The 18,494-nt window shown below is 42.4% G+C and overlaps 1 protein-coding gene across 1 annotated transcript in view; it reads right to left on the bottom strand.

The window, feature by feature from the left end:
* The window catches only part of AGPAT5 (1-acylglycerol-3-phosphate O-acyltransferase 5), a 138,138-nt gene extending 131,344 nt beyond the window's left edge, over window positions 1–6,794 (bottom strand). Inside the window, exon 1 of the mRNA XM_065400398.1 lies at window positions 6,576–6,794. Within this exon, the coding sequence (XP_065256470.1) occupies window positions 6,576–6,794 (219 nt within the window). The remainder of the gene's footprint in view (window positions 1–6,575) is intronic.
* Between the last annotated feature and the right edge of the window lie 11,700 nt (window positions 6,795–18,494).

The following is an 18,494-nucleotide window of genomic DNA, read 5'->3' as shown; positions in this document are numbered from 1 at the left end:
ATTTGTCTACTAATGTATACAGGTCCAAACTTTAACTCTCATTGCAGAAAGCTATTACACAATGTAGTGTACTTGTGGTGTAGCACATACTCTGTAATGGATGTTAGAAACAACAATGCTGACTATAACTGTGGAAGCATTACCAATGAGAGACATCCAATTCTCCTAGTAACTTGAGCCTTATTAAAATTAGAATTTCATAATGCTTCTAGCTGAAGCATTACTTCTAACATTTTCTGCTCCAAAGAGGGTGCAGACAGAGAAAGAAAGGCAGATGTGTGCATGTTGGACAAGGGGGAAAAAAATATTCAGAGTAAATCAGGCATGGATTTTACATCATTATCAAAACCCTGCAGCTTGAAAATAATTCTTAAAGAAATCACCACTCTGGCTTCTTCTTTAATATTTCTACATTGCCAGTCAACACAAATACCAAACAAAATTAGAAAAGATTACAATCAAGAGCATTTACCCCTCACCAGCTCAGAAAAACATGCATAAACACAACAGGCATTAATTTCATCACCCGGACGGCAACTGGGATAGGAGTCTAAATCAGTGTTTCTTAAATGCAGCCATCATGGCCACTTGCGGCCACAGCCTCCTGTGCTGTGATTTGGGGGAGGTGGGGAGGGAAGTGGCAAAGTAGCAGCCCCTCCCTGTTGCTCCTGGATGCACCGCCTTGGTGTTGGTTGTTGGGGCTGCCAGCAGGGGTTGGACCCTGCCCCCTTCTGGAGACACAATGCTGGAGGAGCAGGCAGCCAGTGAGTTCCCCACCTTCCCAGGACAGTGAGGCTCAGTCTGGGCTTTAGCCCAGGGGAGGCAGACTCTGGTCATGGAGCTTCGGGCTCCATCCCTGGGCTCCGGCTGTGTGGCAGCAGGCCTCAGGCTCCAGCCACACGGCTTCGGGCTCCATCCCCAGGCCCCGTCTGTGGGGCTTCGGGATCTGGACACAGGACTTCCAGCTCCAGCCCACAAGTATTTTAGGAAAAAATATGAGACCGGCCACCAGCAAGAGTTGGTGGCCACACTCTGAGGCCAGTTCACCAAAAAAATTGTCCTGAGAACCCCTGGTCTAAATGGTCACTAAGAGGTGAAAGGCTTTATCATATCCCATTACCAATCCTTTCAGCCATTCAAGCACTCTAATCACAGAAATATTTTTAATCATTTTTGTTTTCACAGTCACTCCTTGAAATAAGAACATACAAACTCCGGGATCCCTGAAGTGAAGGCAAGGGTACAGAACTCCTTCGGAACATAAAGGTGAATTCAAAAAGAAACAATAGACATCCTAACAGTTAATACACTAAGGCCTGGTCTACACTTACCCCCCAAGTCGAAGTAAGGTACGCAAATTCAGCTACGTGAATAACGTAGCTGAATTCGACATACCTTACTTCGAACTTACCGCGGTCCACACGCGGCAGGCAGGCTCCCCCGTCGACTTCGCGGTACTCCTCTCGTCTAGCTGGAGTACCGCAGTCGACGGGGATCACTTCCTGGTTCGATTTATCGCGTCCACACCAGACGCGATAAATCGAACTCGGAACTTCGATCCGCAGCCGTCGAAATACCCGGTAAGTGTAGACTAGCCCTAAGTGAGCAACTGCAAACAGCCCACATATGTTTGAAGATTTAGAAACTTGGGACCAAATCCAAAATTAGCATAGCAAATGCTACTCCAATGACTCAGAGGAGTTGCACCTGTTTGTGTCAGTAGCCGTTCTGACCCATCAAGTCATTCAGTTAACATCCTTTGCTGTCAAACTTTCTATTCACTTTAAACTATATTAAAAAGTGTTTAAACATCTTGTATATGTCCTAGCTAGTAAAAACATATTGTAACACTGCTATAGCTCACAGCAGAGCAAAGGGGACTCAACAGCCAAGTCAAAGAAAAATAGAAACGTATCTTAAGAACACAATGATCTTGCAACAATATAGATGTGTGAGAGGGAAAGGAATGTGGCGATTATCCATGCCCCATTTTTCGGTAGATTGCATTTACACATTTCAGTATTATACACTAGTAATCCAAGCTAGTGCTCCTGGGCATTGTCAGAATGTAGCATACGGATTTATATTAATAAATATTTATAGCATGTGATTCTCAATAAAGTGCATGAATATCAGTTAAAATATAGTTATACTCTGAAAATGGTTCTAAGTGGCATCATGGGATTTCATGTTTACAATCACAAAAATGTGTCTGTCTAAACTGACTTCATTTGCAGATTAGAAAGTTTTTTTCTAATTGCCAGCTCTGTAAATTCACTCTGGGTTCTGAAAGCCAAGCCACGCATCATTACCAGTAATAAGACTGCATTTGAAAATTCATTAACAGTTTTGTTGATTACGTGAGAGCCACAACAGAATCTAGTTCTCTTTCATTGCTGTGTGGGATTTGCAAAGCTAACAGGAGCAAAAAACATATTTTTGGCAGGAAGGTAAGCAGATATGACTCAGAAAATATAGGAAGAAAAGATGATTGAGTAAGAAGGTACCAGAACCACACTCTAAAACAAAAATGCTGGAGCAGTGGTTCCTATAGTTTTAGAGCTCTGCGATAACAATTATATATTTAAATTTAATTTCTAGTCCCAATCCCTATAGGTTATTAGGATATCGGACTAGCTCTGCTACATAGTTAAATATATATCCCAGTTTCCATTTTATTTCACAATTTTAAATTTAAAGTGTTTGCTGTAAAGTTAAAATTCAGATGCAGCATGGAGGAGGGGTTTTGTTTTTATAAACTCAGTTGATTAGAAACACTAAGTTAGAGGAATGAAAAAAAATTGTGCGTAATTAGATTCTTTGTGGATTAACAGCTGTTGCTACACAGAAACCTCCTTTCCTCTCCTCTCCATTCCTGCAAAAATAAGATACACTATTATTTTAATTTAGTTGAAAAAATAATCTACATATAGGCCTCAAACTCACAGTGTTAACTCTGTAAAACTCCCATTGATATCAATGGAAATTTCACAACAGATAGGATTTTAAAAGCAGGCACATCCAATATTTATGACAGAACAGATATATTATTGCATTAAAAATCCACAAATAATGCAAATATAACAGTTTCAAAGAATCCTGGACAGGACACAGTCTCAAATAAAATTATCTTTTCCAGTTCTACCACTGTCCCACTGTACAACTTTGAGCAAGTCATTTAAGGCCCTAATCCAACAAAGCATTTAAACTCATGTGTAGTTTTATTGACTTCAATGAGACTATGTATATACTTAAGTGCTTTGCTTGATCAGGTCCTTAACCTCTTGTTTCCCTGTCTGTAAAACTAGAGAATGATTTAAGCTAGATCTTTTTCATTTCTGCTAATTTATGCAATTCATCACCCAGTAATTTAGCTCCCCCAGGGGAGATGTTGGGATGCTTTAATGTTTGTAAAGCAATTTGAGATGCCCTGATGAAGAGTACTATAGAAGTATAATGTTAACATTCTTATGTCCTATTTTTGTTGTTCGATTTTAGTTTAGTGATATTTTATTATAAGCACCAGGGCTTGACATTTAGGGAAAATTTTTTGCCTGCCCTGTTAACCTAATTATATGCCCCAAAGTAGCAGTTTCAAGATTATGGCCTCAATCCAGCAAACACCTACTTAAGAGTTTGCAGGGCTGGGGCCTATGCCATGACCATACCACTCTCCAAGTTAAGAGCTGTAGAATATTTTTCAGCGAAATGCAATCAAGAGTAGTAAAATGTATACATAAAACAAGTTTCAGGGATTCTCTCTCCTACACCTGCAAATGCTGAGAGTACCAGGTATTTGGCATTTCTCTGACTAATTCTTACTCTGTTTCCCTCTTCCCTCCCTTTATTTTTCCATCTCCTGGTTTTAAGCCACAAGCATTATTCCACAAGCATTGGTCTTGGAGATTCTCCCCTTTGTTAGCCTTTGGTTCCTTTCTGTTCCCTCTTGCTTTTTAGCCTTGCCTGCAGTGCACTTTTTCCAAAGATCATCCACTGTTGCAATTCTTAGCAGGGTAACTTGATCCTATGACAAAAATAGCAGCTAATGGTCTATGTTGCCATCACTGATAGACTTGCACTGAAGCAACCGGGGGAAATTAAGAAAAAAGCACAGTATTGGCATAGCCAGTGGTTTTCTTGATGCTTCCCCTTCTATGTCTTTCCTTGGCATTCTCTATTCTTATTTTCTTATGAGTTAGTGCTAGATTTTCAACAGAGCAGGCATTTTTCAATGGTAAGTGTCCTGTTCATAATACTTACCCCAGGGCACCTTCCTAATAGGAAATGTGAACAATATACTTATTCTATTATGGTTTATATCATACATATATTCTTGATTTTGAATTTTGTCCTTAAGATTGGTTGAGTTAAACAGCTAGCATTTCACCTCTGGCAGATCAAGTCTAATAAATAATAATGTACTGAGATCTTTGGATGGAAGTTGTTATGGGAATACAAGGCTGTGAACAAAGTGAACAATTAACATCACCCTGTGAGATAGGGAAGTATTGTTTTTCTGATTGTACAGATGTGGAAACAGAGACAGAAGTTAATTGAGTTGGTCACAGTCACACAATTTGTGGCACAGCAGGGAACAGAACTCCCAGATCCTAGTCCTGTGCACTAAACACAGCATATCCTTCCTCCCTGTTCTAGTTTATATCACAAATCAAATGAGTTAGTGCTCCTTATGCATTTAACTTCCACACAGGAGAAGTCCAAGTTTAGCACTGAAAGGCACTAACAAGCTTGTAAATAAAAATATGCACATCACTTACTTGGTTCCTGAAGTCTCCAAGAATGCTCATACTTGGAGGGATAGTTTTGTTACAGGACTGGAGTCAAGAGATCTGGGCTCCATCTCCAGTTCTGTAACAAACTTCCTATGTGAACCTGGCCAAATGATTTAGTTCTACATTTTCAGAAGCGTCCATTATTTTGGTTACCCATCTTCAGACACTTAGGGCTTATATTCATAGGTGCTTATTGACTGCAGTTGGATCTATAAAGGGTGCTCAGTTGCTCTGAAAACAGGGCATAGGTGACTCATAATGGGGATCCATAACTAAGACATTTTTGAAAATGTAGGCCTTAACATCTCTATACTTCAGTTTCTCCTACTCTAAATGGAGATGTAATCCTCTCACAGCGGCATTAGGAGACGTCATTCATTAATATCTGTAAAGTGTTTTGAGATTCTCTAAGACAAGGTTCTCTATAAATATGAAGTACAATTATTTGCACACAGATGCACATTGACAGGGGCAACAGAAGGCTGAAACTTGCAAGAGAGGCCATCAATCCTGGGTTCCTAACTTGAGATCTTGAACCTGAATTCAGAGCTGCTGAGTGATCACAGCTCCTATTAACTTCAGTTGGCCCAAAACTTAGGCAAATGAGCAGTACAAATATTGAGAAGTTATGTTTACTTTCATTAGTTATAATAATTTAAACTATTATTTGCAATATAGTAAGGAATTTCATTTTACATACTATTTTATCTCAAAGGTGTCCCTTTAACACTCTCTCTACTTTGAATTAGGGGGTAATAGAAAAAGTCCAACCTGAAACCCAAGTCAGACGAGCAATTATGACCCAAGCTGTATTCATAGTGTTCAGCAATATAGATATGTTTGGATCCATTATTTGCAAAGGACTGAAGGAAGGTCACTCAAGTTTTTCTTTGGGTAGCAATAGCAACATCTAGTAGTTTCATTAACCCTGCTTGCCTTATTCATGTAACTATTATTTTATTACCTACTATCTATCTAGTATCATGATTGTGCAAAAGAGACAGCATGGTTCAGTTGTTAAAAACACTAACTGGGGGGTGGGTGGTGGTGGTGGTCTGGATTCCATAGCATTATTGTGCCCATGTTTCTTCCCTACTGTGTGACTCAGTTTCCACACCTGTAAAATGAGCATAACAATACTAGCACTTTTAGAGTGGTGAATGAAAAGTGCCAGATAAAAACTTATTGTGATGATTCTTTACAAAATAAGAGAGTCAGAGCCCCCCAAGAGCTTACAATGGAAAGGCCTGAGCCTGCACAGAAGTCAGTAGGAGTTTTACCACTGATTTCCAAGGGTGCAGCTCAAGAGCTTCAAGGTCAGTGGCGGCAATCAAGGGCAGCTTGCTTAGTTGCAAAACTGAGACAAGACCAGGAAGGAGTGACAACGAGGTTGAAGGGAGAGGTTGTGCAAACAGAGGGTTAGGTGGGCAATCACAAGATCCAGTGGTGGTCTGAGTATATTTTCTTTGCCTTCATGCTACTCTGATCTCAATGAGACTAGTTGGGTGAGCAAGGCTAACATCTGCCTAAGTATTTATGAGGGCACCAGGTTAAGTGCAACAAATGCTTGCCGCGGGGTGAACAGGCTCAGCCCGCTCTGAGCAGTCCATGTAGTGGCACAGTTCGGCACCCGAGCAGCACAGCGATGGGTGGATTCACAAGTGCCAGATCAGATCCCGTGCCCTCCACGTGGCAACAAGCCTGGCAGTAACCCCAAATGTAGCCCCCCGTGCCCCCGCCCCTCTCGTTGCCCACCCCCGGTGCCAGGCGCGGGGGGTTCACCTGCACGCCGGTGTAGCGCTCGAAGAAGAAGAGCACCATGCTCTGGTAGATGGTGTAGAACCGGTCATCCAGCTCCCGGTAGAAGCGGGCGGGCAGCAGGGCGGAGAGCAAGCGCCAGGCGCCCCAGGCCAGCACGTAGGTGGGCGCGGTGCCCATCATCACGGCGGCGGGCAGGACGTAACGCATGGAGTAGGTGTGCAGCACCAGGGACAACAGCATCTTCCCGGCCCGGCCTCGCCGCCCCTCAGCACCCACGTGCGCCGCGCCCGGCTGGGCTGAGAGCGCGTCCGGTCTGCCTCCAGCCGCCTCCGGCCCCCAGCCGCATGGCCCGCGCGGCGGGCACGGGCAGGGGCGGCGCCCGGGCTAGGGCGAGCGCGGCGGTGGGGGCTGGGCCGGGCTCAGCGCTGCCCCTCAAACGCCTCCGCTTGGCCACCAGATTGCCCGGCAGCAGCGGCGGCGCGGGCCGCAACAAGGTGGCTCCTCAGTGGCTGCGGGGAGACTTCCGGGGGCGGGCAGGGACTGGAGGCCGCCGCCCCGCCCCGCTCGGCGGCGGGTGCTGGTGGGGCTGGAGCCTGGGCGGCGTGAGGTGTGTCCTCGGGACAGGGCTGGGTAGCGACGGCGGGGACCGGGCAGCTCCTGCCCTTCCCGCCCCGGGCCTCCGCCCTTCCCCTCCCTCCATGCTGAGTCCCGGGCCCCCCGCCGCCTCCAATCCCCGTTCCGGGCAACCGCTCTCCCCCCACCCCCAGGTCCATCCTGGGCACCCACTCTCCTTCCCCCGTCCTGGCCACCCTCTCCTCCCAACCCCCATCCTGGGCACCCGTTTCCCCCCATAGCCCGTCTCAGGTACCCGCCTGCCCTCCGTCTTGGGCCCTGCTGCCCCCCTTCCTAACTATGTTCTAGTCACCCGCTGCCCCCCACCCCCACATCCTGCGCACCTTTCTCCCTTAACCCCTATTCTGGACACCTGCCCCCATCCACACAGATATACCACCCCCACACACATACGTACAGCCCTGTCCCAGAGTTCAACACCCCAAGCCTCCACCACCCCATCCCAATCACCCACCATGGCCTCAATCCCTGGCCTGGTCACCTGCCTCTTTCCCCCCTCTCCCCCCAGCCCCATCCCCATCCCAGGCACCCACTGCCCCTTCCCCATAGCCCTGTCCCAGGCACCTGCCTCCTATTGTACACTTTGGCTCATTATCATGGGCACCTAGCTCCTCCTGCCCTCCCTGAGCCTTAGCCCTTGTCCGCTGCACCCATCCACCACCATCCAGTGTCTCACAGCTCCCCAGGCCATGCACCATCACCCCCTTCCTGTCACAGGTCTCACAGCCCCCTATTCTGGGCACCCACCAGCACCATCCTAGAGCCCCCTGAAGCCAGGCAGTGCACAGGGACCATGACACTTTTCATCTCACAGGGGAGCAGGTTTAGTGAGGGTTCCCCCAGCTTATGGTTGCTGGGATGCCAGTGTAGCAAGATGCTGGTGACGCAGTTTTCAGTGGGTGCTGGCGATCCTTCTCTGTCCGTGTTGCATAGGAGTTGCCATACTAGACAGTAGACTGCAGGCTTCTTGGGACAGTGACCATCTGTCTGACCCATGTTTGTACAGTGTCTAACACCATGGGGTCCACAGCATTACTGCAACACAAATAAATAATAACAATATGCTATCTTTAACAGTGGCTAGCTGCTTCGAGAAAAGTGCAAGACACCATGTAGAGGACGCTTATATAATAACCGGCCCACAAGGAAATTTCTTACTAAGCCCAGTCAGTGGATTGTTTATATCTATCAAAAAAGTTCTTTTCTGGAAACCTGGCCTGCTCATTTATATGGACAGGGCTGACAGTGCCACCTATTATCAAGGTGCCTGACAGATCCCATTCTAAGACCCTGTTTTCAGTTCTTTATATTTCTGCCATAGTTTAATTGTTCAGCCTGAAATTTTACATCCTGAGTGTCTGCCTCAAACTGATTGTGGGGTTGTTTGTTTGTTTGTTTGTTTAATTTCAGCCAAAATGGTTCAGCTTTTTCCATGTAGTTTTCACGGTCATTTAATGAGTACAACTCTTGTACTGATGTTTAGGGCTTGTCTACATGGGGAAATTTACTAATATAATTATACCGCTACAGTTATACTGGTATAATTCCATATGTGGAAGCACTTATTCTGGAATAAGTGTCCATGTGGGAACGTACATCAGTATAATTGTATATCAGTATAATTATGCTAGTAAATTTCCCCATGTAAATTTCCCCCTAGTAAATTTAGCCCTCAGATGCTATGTATTAGAGCTGACCAGAAGACCATTCCATTTCATGACAGCTTTTGAAATCTGGAACAAAACCCAAAGCTTTTGAACATTTTTGTGAAAATGAACTTGTGTCAAAATTTATTTTTTGACTGAGTTTTTCAATTCAGGAAGTGTGTGTGTGTCTACCAGCCTAAAGCCATACACTCCCTCTCTCCTCCCCTTTCACGCTGAAAATTTTGTTGAAACCAAACGTCTCTGCAAAGCATTTCAGCTTAGATGAAACATGTTTGACAATTGTTTTTTGTTTTGTTTTGTTTTTTTAAGATGAGATGGCAACCTGATGTGCCTAAAGTTCACGCGGTTTGGTTGTTGGTGAGAGGAATTTGGGTTAGGCCTTCCAGCCTTGCAAACACGGTTTGTTTCGTTCACAGATGCGTGTGTATTAATTTCTCTTCAACCTATAAATTCCCCCACCCACCAAACCAAACTAAACAATTCATACCATACAATGGCATTTTGCCTAGCCCCACCCTTTTCCTCCTGAAGGAACCCTGAAATGTAAAGCACTAGAGACAACAGCTTAAAATATTAAAATTGTATTCCTCATAGCGTTAATTACATGATGGTATTGGCAAATTTAATCACCCACAACCAGTAAATATTAATTAGAATGGATGAAGCCAGATAATGTCACACAAAATTCAAACACATAAATATAAAATACTATGTGAATATCAACTTAAGTATGAACATTTAAAGTTTGGAAAGTCAAAGTTCTCACAGCAACATTAACATGGTCATATTGCGCAGATGACATAGTATTTCAAAAAGCAACAAAGAGTCCTCTGGCACCTTATAGACTAACAGACGTATTGGAGCATGAGCTTTCGTGGATAATACCCTCTTCGTCGGATGCATGTAGTGGAAATTTCCAGAGGCAGGTATAAATATGCAGGCAAGAATCAATCTAGAGATAACGAGGTTAGTTCAATCAGGGAGGATGAGGCCCTCTTCTAGCAGTTGAGGTGTGAACACCAAGGGAAGAGAAACTGCTTTTGTGGTTGGCTAGCCATTCACAGTCTTTGTTTAATCCTGAGCTGATGGTGTCAAATTTGCAGATGAACTGAAGCTCAGCAGTTTCTCTTTGGAGTCTAGTCCTGAAGTTTTTTTTGCTGCAGGATGGCTACCTTTAAATCTGCTATTGTGTGTCCAGGGAGATTGAAGTGTTCTCCTACAGGTATTTGTATATTGCCATTCCTAATATCTGACTTGTGTCCATTTATCCTTTTACGTAGTGACTGTCCAGGTTGGCCGATGTACATAGCAGAGGGGCATTGCTGGCACATGATGGCGTATATTACATTAGTGGACGTGTAGGTGAATGAATCGGTGATGTTGTGGCTGATCTGGTTAGGTCCTGTGATGGTGTCGTTGGTGTAGATATGTGGGCAGAGTTGGCATTGAGGTTTGTTGCATGGATTGGTTCCTGAGTTAGAGTTACTATGGTGTGGTGTGTGGTTGCTGGTGAGAATATGCTTAAAGTTGGCGAGTTGTCTGTGGGAAACCAACAGAACGCCACTGGCCATCACCTACAGTCCTCAGCTAAAACCTCTCCAATGCATCATCAGTGATCTACAACCCATCCTGGAAAACGATCCCTCGCTTTCACAGGCCTTGGGAGGCAGGCCAGTCTTCACCAACAGACAAAAAATGCTGAACTTTGCATCCTGGAATGTCTGCACTCTTTATGATGATGCTGTGTTGAAAGGCCAAATACAAAATTGATGTAGCTCCATTGAGTGTAACATCTTTCCCAGCCAAGTCCCATCTTGAAGAGGTTGGGGCTGAATACATGTTCTACTGGATAGGCAAGTCCACAGAAGAGAGATGACTATCAGGGGTTGACTTTACTATTTGGATGTCTATTGCACTTGATTGTGTACCCAAAGGAATAAATGATTCCCTGATAGTCCTTCACCTCAACTTGGCATCTGCATGTTATGTATCAGTCATTAGCGCATATGCACCCATGATGATGTGTGCTGATAATGTCAAAGAAAAATTCTACAAAGACTTCAACACCACCATAAAGTCAGCTCATTTTCACAACAAATTAATCATCCCAGGCAACTTAAATTCTAGAATTGGTTGCAATCATGAAGATTGGCCCAAAGTATTCGGTAAATATGATTTGGGGAAAGAAAACTCAAATGGCACAACACTCCTCAAAAAGTGCAGAGAACCAGCTAGCCACCATAAATAAGATATTTCAAAAGCAACAACGCAAAATGAATGCATGCCAGTGAGTACTCCGGTCACTGGCATTTAATTGACTATGTCATTGTATGCCAACGCAACTGTTGGGACATCAAAATCACCCATGCAATGTTGGGAGCGTGCATGTGGTTTGATCATCAGCTCATGAGTTGTAAAATGATGCTGAGCCTCCATTTAAAACAGCACAGATGTTGACAAATATCTAATACCCACCTCATGTGCATGCGTTAAAATCTGAACTCACGTGTATAAGGCTTGTTAAAAAACTTGATGAAATTCTTCATACACTTTTTCAGTAGTACTGATATACATTTTTTAAATAAAGCCAATGTTAAAATTATATAATACACAGGTTAAGGAAGGAGTGTCTGTACATCTGGGTATAGTGCTTAAATTATCCAACGTACAAAGGTTGGCTTAAAATTAATTCAATATATAGTACATAATCAGCAATAACCCAAATAAGATTAATAAATTTAATGAAACAATTTAGATATTGTGAGCATAAGCTTTCGTGGGTGAATTTCGTGCGTCTGACGAAGTGGGTATTTACCCACGAAAGCTTATGCTCCAATACATCTGTTAGTCTTAAAGGTGCCACAGGACTCTCTGTTGCTTTTTACAGATCCAAACGGCTACCCCTCTGATACTTGAATTTAGATATTAACATCCAAGTATTCTGGTACATTACTCATGAAAAGTTATACAGAGAGTTGGTTGTAGAAAGCAAATATAGGAATGAATGTAGATTGTCCATCAGTAATTGGACATTTAGGATAGGTTGTCCCTTAGTAGTAATAATCCATCAGAGAAGTATTTAAGTTACTTTCAGATTTTGTTTCTCATCTCTCCTGGTATTGCCAATGTCCAGTGATGTGTTCTAGATAAATGTCCCTTGACCATCTAATGGCATCCGACACCATGAGTTGCCACATCAGCTGAGCATGGCTGCTCACTGACTGCTCTGTGCATGCAGCAAAACATTTTGGTTTAATGATCAGCCTAAAGAAGACAGAGAAGACATGGTCCAGCCTCAACCGGGAAGTACTGCAACTACTCCAGTTGTTTCATCAATGATGAACCACTCAAGGTCATTGACAAATTTTGCTACCTAGGCAGTGTAGTTTTGCAAGATGCAAGGACTGATGATAACATTACAAAGCGTATTGGTGCAGCCAGCAGTGCCTTCCGAAAACTTCAGCATCATCTCTGGAATGAACATGGTGTCAGACTGCTAACAAAAACTGATGTTTATCGCGCCATCACCATGCTTGTACAGCTGCAATACTTATCAACGCCTCATAAAATGCTTGGACCAATTTGACTTACTATGTCTGTGGTGGATAATGAGAATTAAATGGTAAGATTTGTTTCCAAAAATGTCCTTGAATTCTGCAACATCACAGGCATTGAAGCTTTTGTAGTGAGAGAACAGCTGAAATAGTGCAGCCTATAGGTCTGACAGAAGAATACTGAAGGCTGCCTTTTATGGAGAATTACAGACAGGAACTTGTTTTAGGGGAAGACCATGAAAATGTTAGAAAGACACTCTCAAGGTCAACCTCCTATCTTGCAATATTGCCCTCAACACTTGGGAGCTCTTAGCCCATGACAAGATCCCATGGCAGCAGCTCTGCCAGCTCAGACTGAAAGATTTTGAGAGCTCAGAGACTGCTGAAATCAAGAAAAGATGTGCAAGGCATAAAGTTAAAAGCAGAGCACATTCACCTACAATTGTCTTCACCTCTGACACTTGCAGACAGGGCTGCAGGTCTGAAGTTGGTCTTTGATCTCATCTCAGGAGCCACAATAAGTAACTGTAGCTCATCAATCAAAGTTGATGGGAGACTCCATCATTCAAGTCAAGCAGCTTCCTCCTCTGTTTAGGCCGCAAAAGAGGGGCCATTGGGGGTACAGGAGACACAAGTTCCTTCTTCTAAGTTCTGGTGCCCTGCTAACCTCTAAAAAGTTTCTACTGAGCATGTGCACACAGATTTTTCAAAGGCTTATAAATTGGCCAAATTTGGGTAGATTTTCACAGTAACAGCAACAGGCACATCTCTGATACAAAGGCCTCCCCCTTGCCAAATTTCAAATCCTTGCTCCAAAGCATGGGGTTGCTAAAGCTCAAAGAAAAGGTTGCCAGCAATTTTTTGAACATGGGCAGAACAATGTATTTTCCCTAACCACGTTCTTGGAACTGGTTGAACCTTTTTGGCTAAAACTTTCCAAAAACAGCCTGAGACAGGCATCTGGCATGGAAAACTTCAGTCCAAACAGTTAAAATTTGGCAAAGTTATAAGCATTTGAAAACAGGGACTTATAATGAGAAGTGTTAGGCAACCTTAATAATAGGCGGCACTGCCACTCTGTCTCCTCTAACATAGTTCATGGCCTATTTTGGACACAGGCAGAAAACACATTTCCATTACCAAAAAGAGCTACACTGATTTATAGGACCACAATGATGGCCCCAAAGAATGGGGCTCTGGGAAAGTTTCACATGGGGTGCTGGGTATGTTATAGCTGAGTGGGTAATGGGGGAACAGTGCATACAAGAATACTTGTACTTGCACTGGAGCAACATCTTTATGCTCCTTGCTGTGCATAATGCAAATATTTGCAGAATCCAGGATTTCCCACCTATCACTGTGGCAGACAAGTACCTTTAAACACACACAAAACCAAGCAAACACTAATCTTATAAATACCTTTCGCAACCTAAAACTGAACTGGGAATTATTTTGGGGTGTTTGGTAAAATTCTGTTAGGTGGCATGTGAGATATCCAACTGTGGGAATAAAGCTGGTGTTCCCCTTTCCTAGTGTAGAAAAAAAAATACTTTTCTGTGCTTGTGTAACTGAAAAATGTGTTAATTTTGCAATTTCAGTTTTGAGCCCTGATCCTGCAATGAACTCTTTGTAGGCAAACTCCTGGGCCCGCACAGCACCGTACTGAGGTCAGAGTGGCCCTGTGAAGGAGTAGGCCTCCTCCCATGTGAAACTCTTTTGTAGGATCAGGGCCTTGGCATGAAGATATAAGGGCTGGTCAAATCAAATAGCTTATTTCCAGAGAAGCATGAATGCTTGAAAGATATTTGTCTGGTAGCAGTGGGATAGGAAAAACTCCTGGTTCCATTGCATCTGAGCCACAACGTAAAATCAGGGCTGATGTACAGCAGCTGTAACGGGAGGAGCTTTTCTGGTCCAACTGATGCAGCATAAACAGGTGATGCATTTTGGCCACCCATACTCTCAAGATGGTTCCATCTTTTAGTCAGGTCATTTACAGAAGGTCAGGAAGACAAACTTAATTTCCTAATTACTAACAAAAAAGTATTATAGAAACTAGATGGTATTTACAAAATTGGAAAATCCTTACCGTAGCCCATTTATCTGGGCTGTGCACAGGATGTGGGCCCTAAAAGAATTAATTGGATATGTTGTATATCACAGCCAATGCAAATTTGTCCTAGGATACTCTTCTGTGGACCAGGATTGCCAGCTACATTGTCAATGAAAAATATACCGAGAAGATTGCTATTTTAACACTTTTTTCCTTTTTTGGACAGTTAATTTTTTGTTTTTGTTTTAAGGACAATATTACTTTAATAGATACCTGAAACTAATGTTAGTATCCAATTACATTCAGGACATTATTCAGTCAAACAATTGTTTAAACATGCTCATCATTTTTATAGTAAGAATTCAAATACTTTGAGTAAATACAAAACTGTATCATCCTTTTCATTGTTCTCCAGTTTGAAAAGTGCCGTGTATCACTAGTAAAGGCAAGTCCTTTAAGAGAATATAGTCTAACTTCCACAATATATCCCATTTAAATTAGAAACAAAATGAATGAATGGAATTCCTTTTTCACAATAATGTCATCATATTTAAAGACAGATATATTAATCGTTTCCTTTAAATTAAAAAGGGAACTTTGAAATCCCACAGGTCATTGGAATCCCACGGGTTGAAATCCCACAGGTTGGCAACTCATTAAAAGCAAGACATTTCCCATGCAGCCAGACAAGTGCAGTAGCCCATTTCGCATAACCAATTCCTTCAAAACAGTACCCCAAGATTCACAAGCAAAAACCTTCATTAAAAACTGCTAAGGTTGAAAGTATGCTTCTGACTCCAGCTAATATCTAAAAACCCCACAATATTACTCTTTCTTTATTAAAAATTAAACACCTGTTTAAAAATCCAAAGTTAGAAAGTCTGGAAATAAACAGTTAAACAATCTCAATAATCGGTCACTGCCATATCATCCTTCACTCACTGATACCCCAGCTGACTTACATCTCACACCCAAACTTAACTTTGCCTCCTAAAATTTGCAAAAATATAACGGGTCAAAATAACAAATTACCAGTAGATTATACTATCCCCATATTTTACTCAGTGGATGCATTTTTAAATAGTATCCTATGAATTTGTTATTTTGATCTTTGAGCTTATGGAAAATCTTCTTTGGAAGAGCTCTACTTTAGCCTGTGTAATTTACAAGTTCTGAAAACTCACCTGCAATTCCTGTTCCCACAGGAAATTGTTAGATAGCCTCTGCAATTACATTATTTAGGATAAAATTACTGGGCCTATAGCTGAATCAGGAAGTTTACACTTTATCTTGGTTTGCCCAGTTTTATATATAAAGGAGATTGTGAGGCACTCAGATACTACAGTGATGAGGGCTGTATAAACAAATATGGCATGGATGAGAGAAGAGAATGAGACTGCCACTTCCTGGAAAAGGGATGGCTATAGATTAATACTGTGAATGTTAAAAACAATGTTTGATGGTAAAAGATTCTAACTGAAAAATCAGAAGATTTGGGAAAAGGCAGAAGACTGGGATGAGGGCCTGCAGAGAATCAAATCACTTATTTAGAGATGATAAAAACTAAGCTGCGGCATACAGTAGAACCTCAGAGTTATGAACACCTCGGGAATGGAGGTTATTCATAACTCTGAAGTGTTCGTATCTCTGAACAAAACATTATGGTTTTTCTTTCAAAAGTCTACAACTGAACATTGATAATACAGCTTTGAAACTTTACTATGCAGAAGAAAAATGCTGCTTTCCTTTTTTTTTTTTTTTTGGTTATGTTTAACACAATACTGTACTGTATTTGCTTTTTTTTTTGGGTCTCTGCCTGATTGTGTACTTCCGGTTCCAGGTCTGTGGTTGACTGGTCAGTGTGTAACTCTGAGGTTCTACTGTAGTTTTTATTTGACCCTACACAGTTTGTAGGACAAACATAACACTATCCCAGGTGGTTTCTGGTGCAACACATTGGTTGGTATATTCTGTATTGTTTTCAGGGTAGGGTTGGAAGTTAGAGGGAGTGATGATCAAAGCATTGTCTCGATTACATCACCAATTCTATTTCTGGGTTACCTTGCTACCATCAAAATGGGAGACCTATAATATTGGTCTGCCAGTGTAGACCAATAGACCCAATGTTGTTGCAAAATACTGAGTGAGAATAATGTTCAGCCTTTGGGCTACTCACCCAGTGAGCTGGTAAGACATCATGATCATCATTTGTCATTGTCCAGCCATACTGTGGTTCTAAGATATTCTTCTCTTTATATCGTCCTCACAGCACCTTAGTGTATAGGTAACCTGTGACAGATGAAGTATTTTGGAAGGGGACCAGAGTGCAGTTAGCAGTTGCCCTATTCTGTGGCCAATCAGCTGTAATAGAGAGAGTTTTTATGTCCCCGTGTTCTGGCTGCAGTGGAGTCTAAGAAAGTTTTCCTTTCACCACAGCATGTGCAAAGTCTAGAGCAGTGTCCTGAGAGGTCACCAGTCTAGTGAATAAGGGCTTTCTCTGCTCACATACAGAGTCAAATCTTTTTTGTTATTAAGAATTTTCCATCTTCGCAGTCCAAATCAATCACAATGGAGGAGCTCTGAAAAATGAGTCCCTAAGGTGTCTAAACATGAGTACCCAAAGTCAGAAATACTCAAAATAGAGCCACTTTGGAATATGTAGGCCTTAACTTCTTCACTATTTAAGTGAGTGTTGTGTTCACACACCATATTATGAATTAACTAAGGATCTGAAAAAGAACTGTGGTTCTTGAGGTATGAAAAATATAAAGATAATCAGCCATTCCTTGAGAAATTGGCTGACATATGTAACTTTCAGAAACACTACTCCAAGTGTGACTCAGTACAATACATTTTTTAAAAACTCACAGAACAAAACAAAGCAAACCTGGATTCACGAGGCACCCCTTGTTGATTTACTCATGACTTGCAAGGCATTTCACACGGGGGTGTATCCAGTATATATTTTTGACTGGCTAATCTCTATGATCAGGGCCGGCTCCAGCATTTCTGCCGCCCCAAGCAAAAAAAAAAAAAAAAAAAAAGCCGCAATCGCGATCGGCAATTGGGAGGAAAAAAAAAAAAAAAAGCCGTGATCGGCGGCGGCAGTTCAGCGGCAGGTCCTTCGCTCCTAGAGGGAGTGAGGGACCTGCCGCCCCCGAATTACCGCAGGTGCCGCCCCTCTCCCTTGGCCGCCCCAAGCACCTGCTTGTTAAGCTGGTGCCTGGAGCCGGCCCTGTCTATGATCATACTTTTTGCACCTCAAAGAGCAGAGGTTTTCTTGTTTTACTGGAGGTCCTGTATGGTTAGGACTTTCTCTTTTCATGCTTCTTGTTTACAGAAGCTACTGCCATCTAACATTAGGAACTCTACATTGCTGCCAGTTTTTAGACCCCATTTTAAAATGTGTGTTTTGAATCTGGTCTTTCATTAATGTTTATCTCGATCTTTGCATACATGTAAGCCATGCTTGAAACACTGCCAGTAAACAGCTCTATATTTTGTAATGGTTTAAAAGCATTGGGAGTTTTTGTTTTCATATGTACACTTTTTGAGCCATTCAGGGTCACTGAAATTGAACTGCTCTATCAGGCTCTACTTGCCTGCCACATTTTTCAGCTGGAAGCTATTCTGTATAGTTGAATGTTGCAAGGGACCGTCCATTAGGAGAGGATGCCTGATTTGCTTTCCTAGACAAATAAATTTCTTACTGTCCTTTGTAACAGTAAATTTCAGTCTTTTCAGGTCACCAACTGTAGTTGCTTCAAATAACTGCAAGTCAAGATTGGCACAGATACTTGGAGCTTGTCTAATTAAAAGGACTGTAGAGTTTAAGGGTCAGATAAGAGGATATTCTAAAAGGGTGAGGGGCAGAATGGCAGGGAGCTATATTTGTCACATTTACCACCCACCAATTATACAGTTTTTCTTTAGCATTAATTCCTCCTGGGCTTCAGATTTACAAGCCCTTTTTATAGCTATATTAATTTGCACAGGAAGTGAATGTCCATTTTCTTTCATTTTGTGACACCAA

Source organism: Emys orbicularis, chromosome 3, assembly GCF_028017835.1.
Source record: "Emys orbicularis isolate rEmyOrb1 chromosome 3, rEmyOrb1.hap1, whole genome shotgun sequence".
In the NCBI taxonomy this organism is placed as follows: Eukaryota; Metazoa; Chordata; order Testudines; family Emydidae; genus Emys; species Emys orbicularis.
Note: the sequence above shows the minus strand (reverse complement) of the source record. Positions and strands in the feature narration are given on the sequence as shown.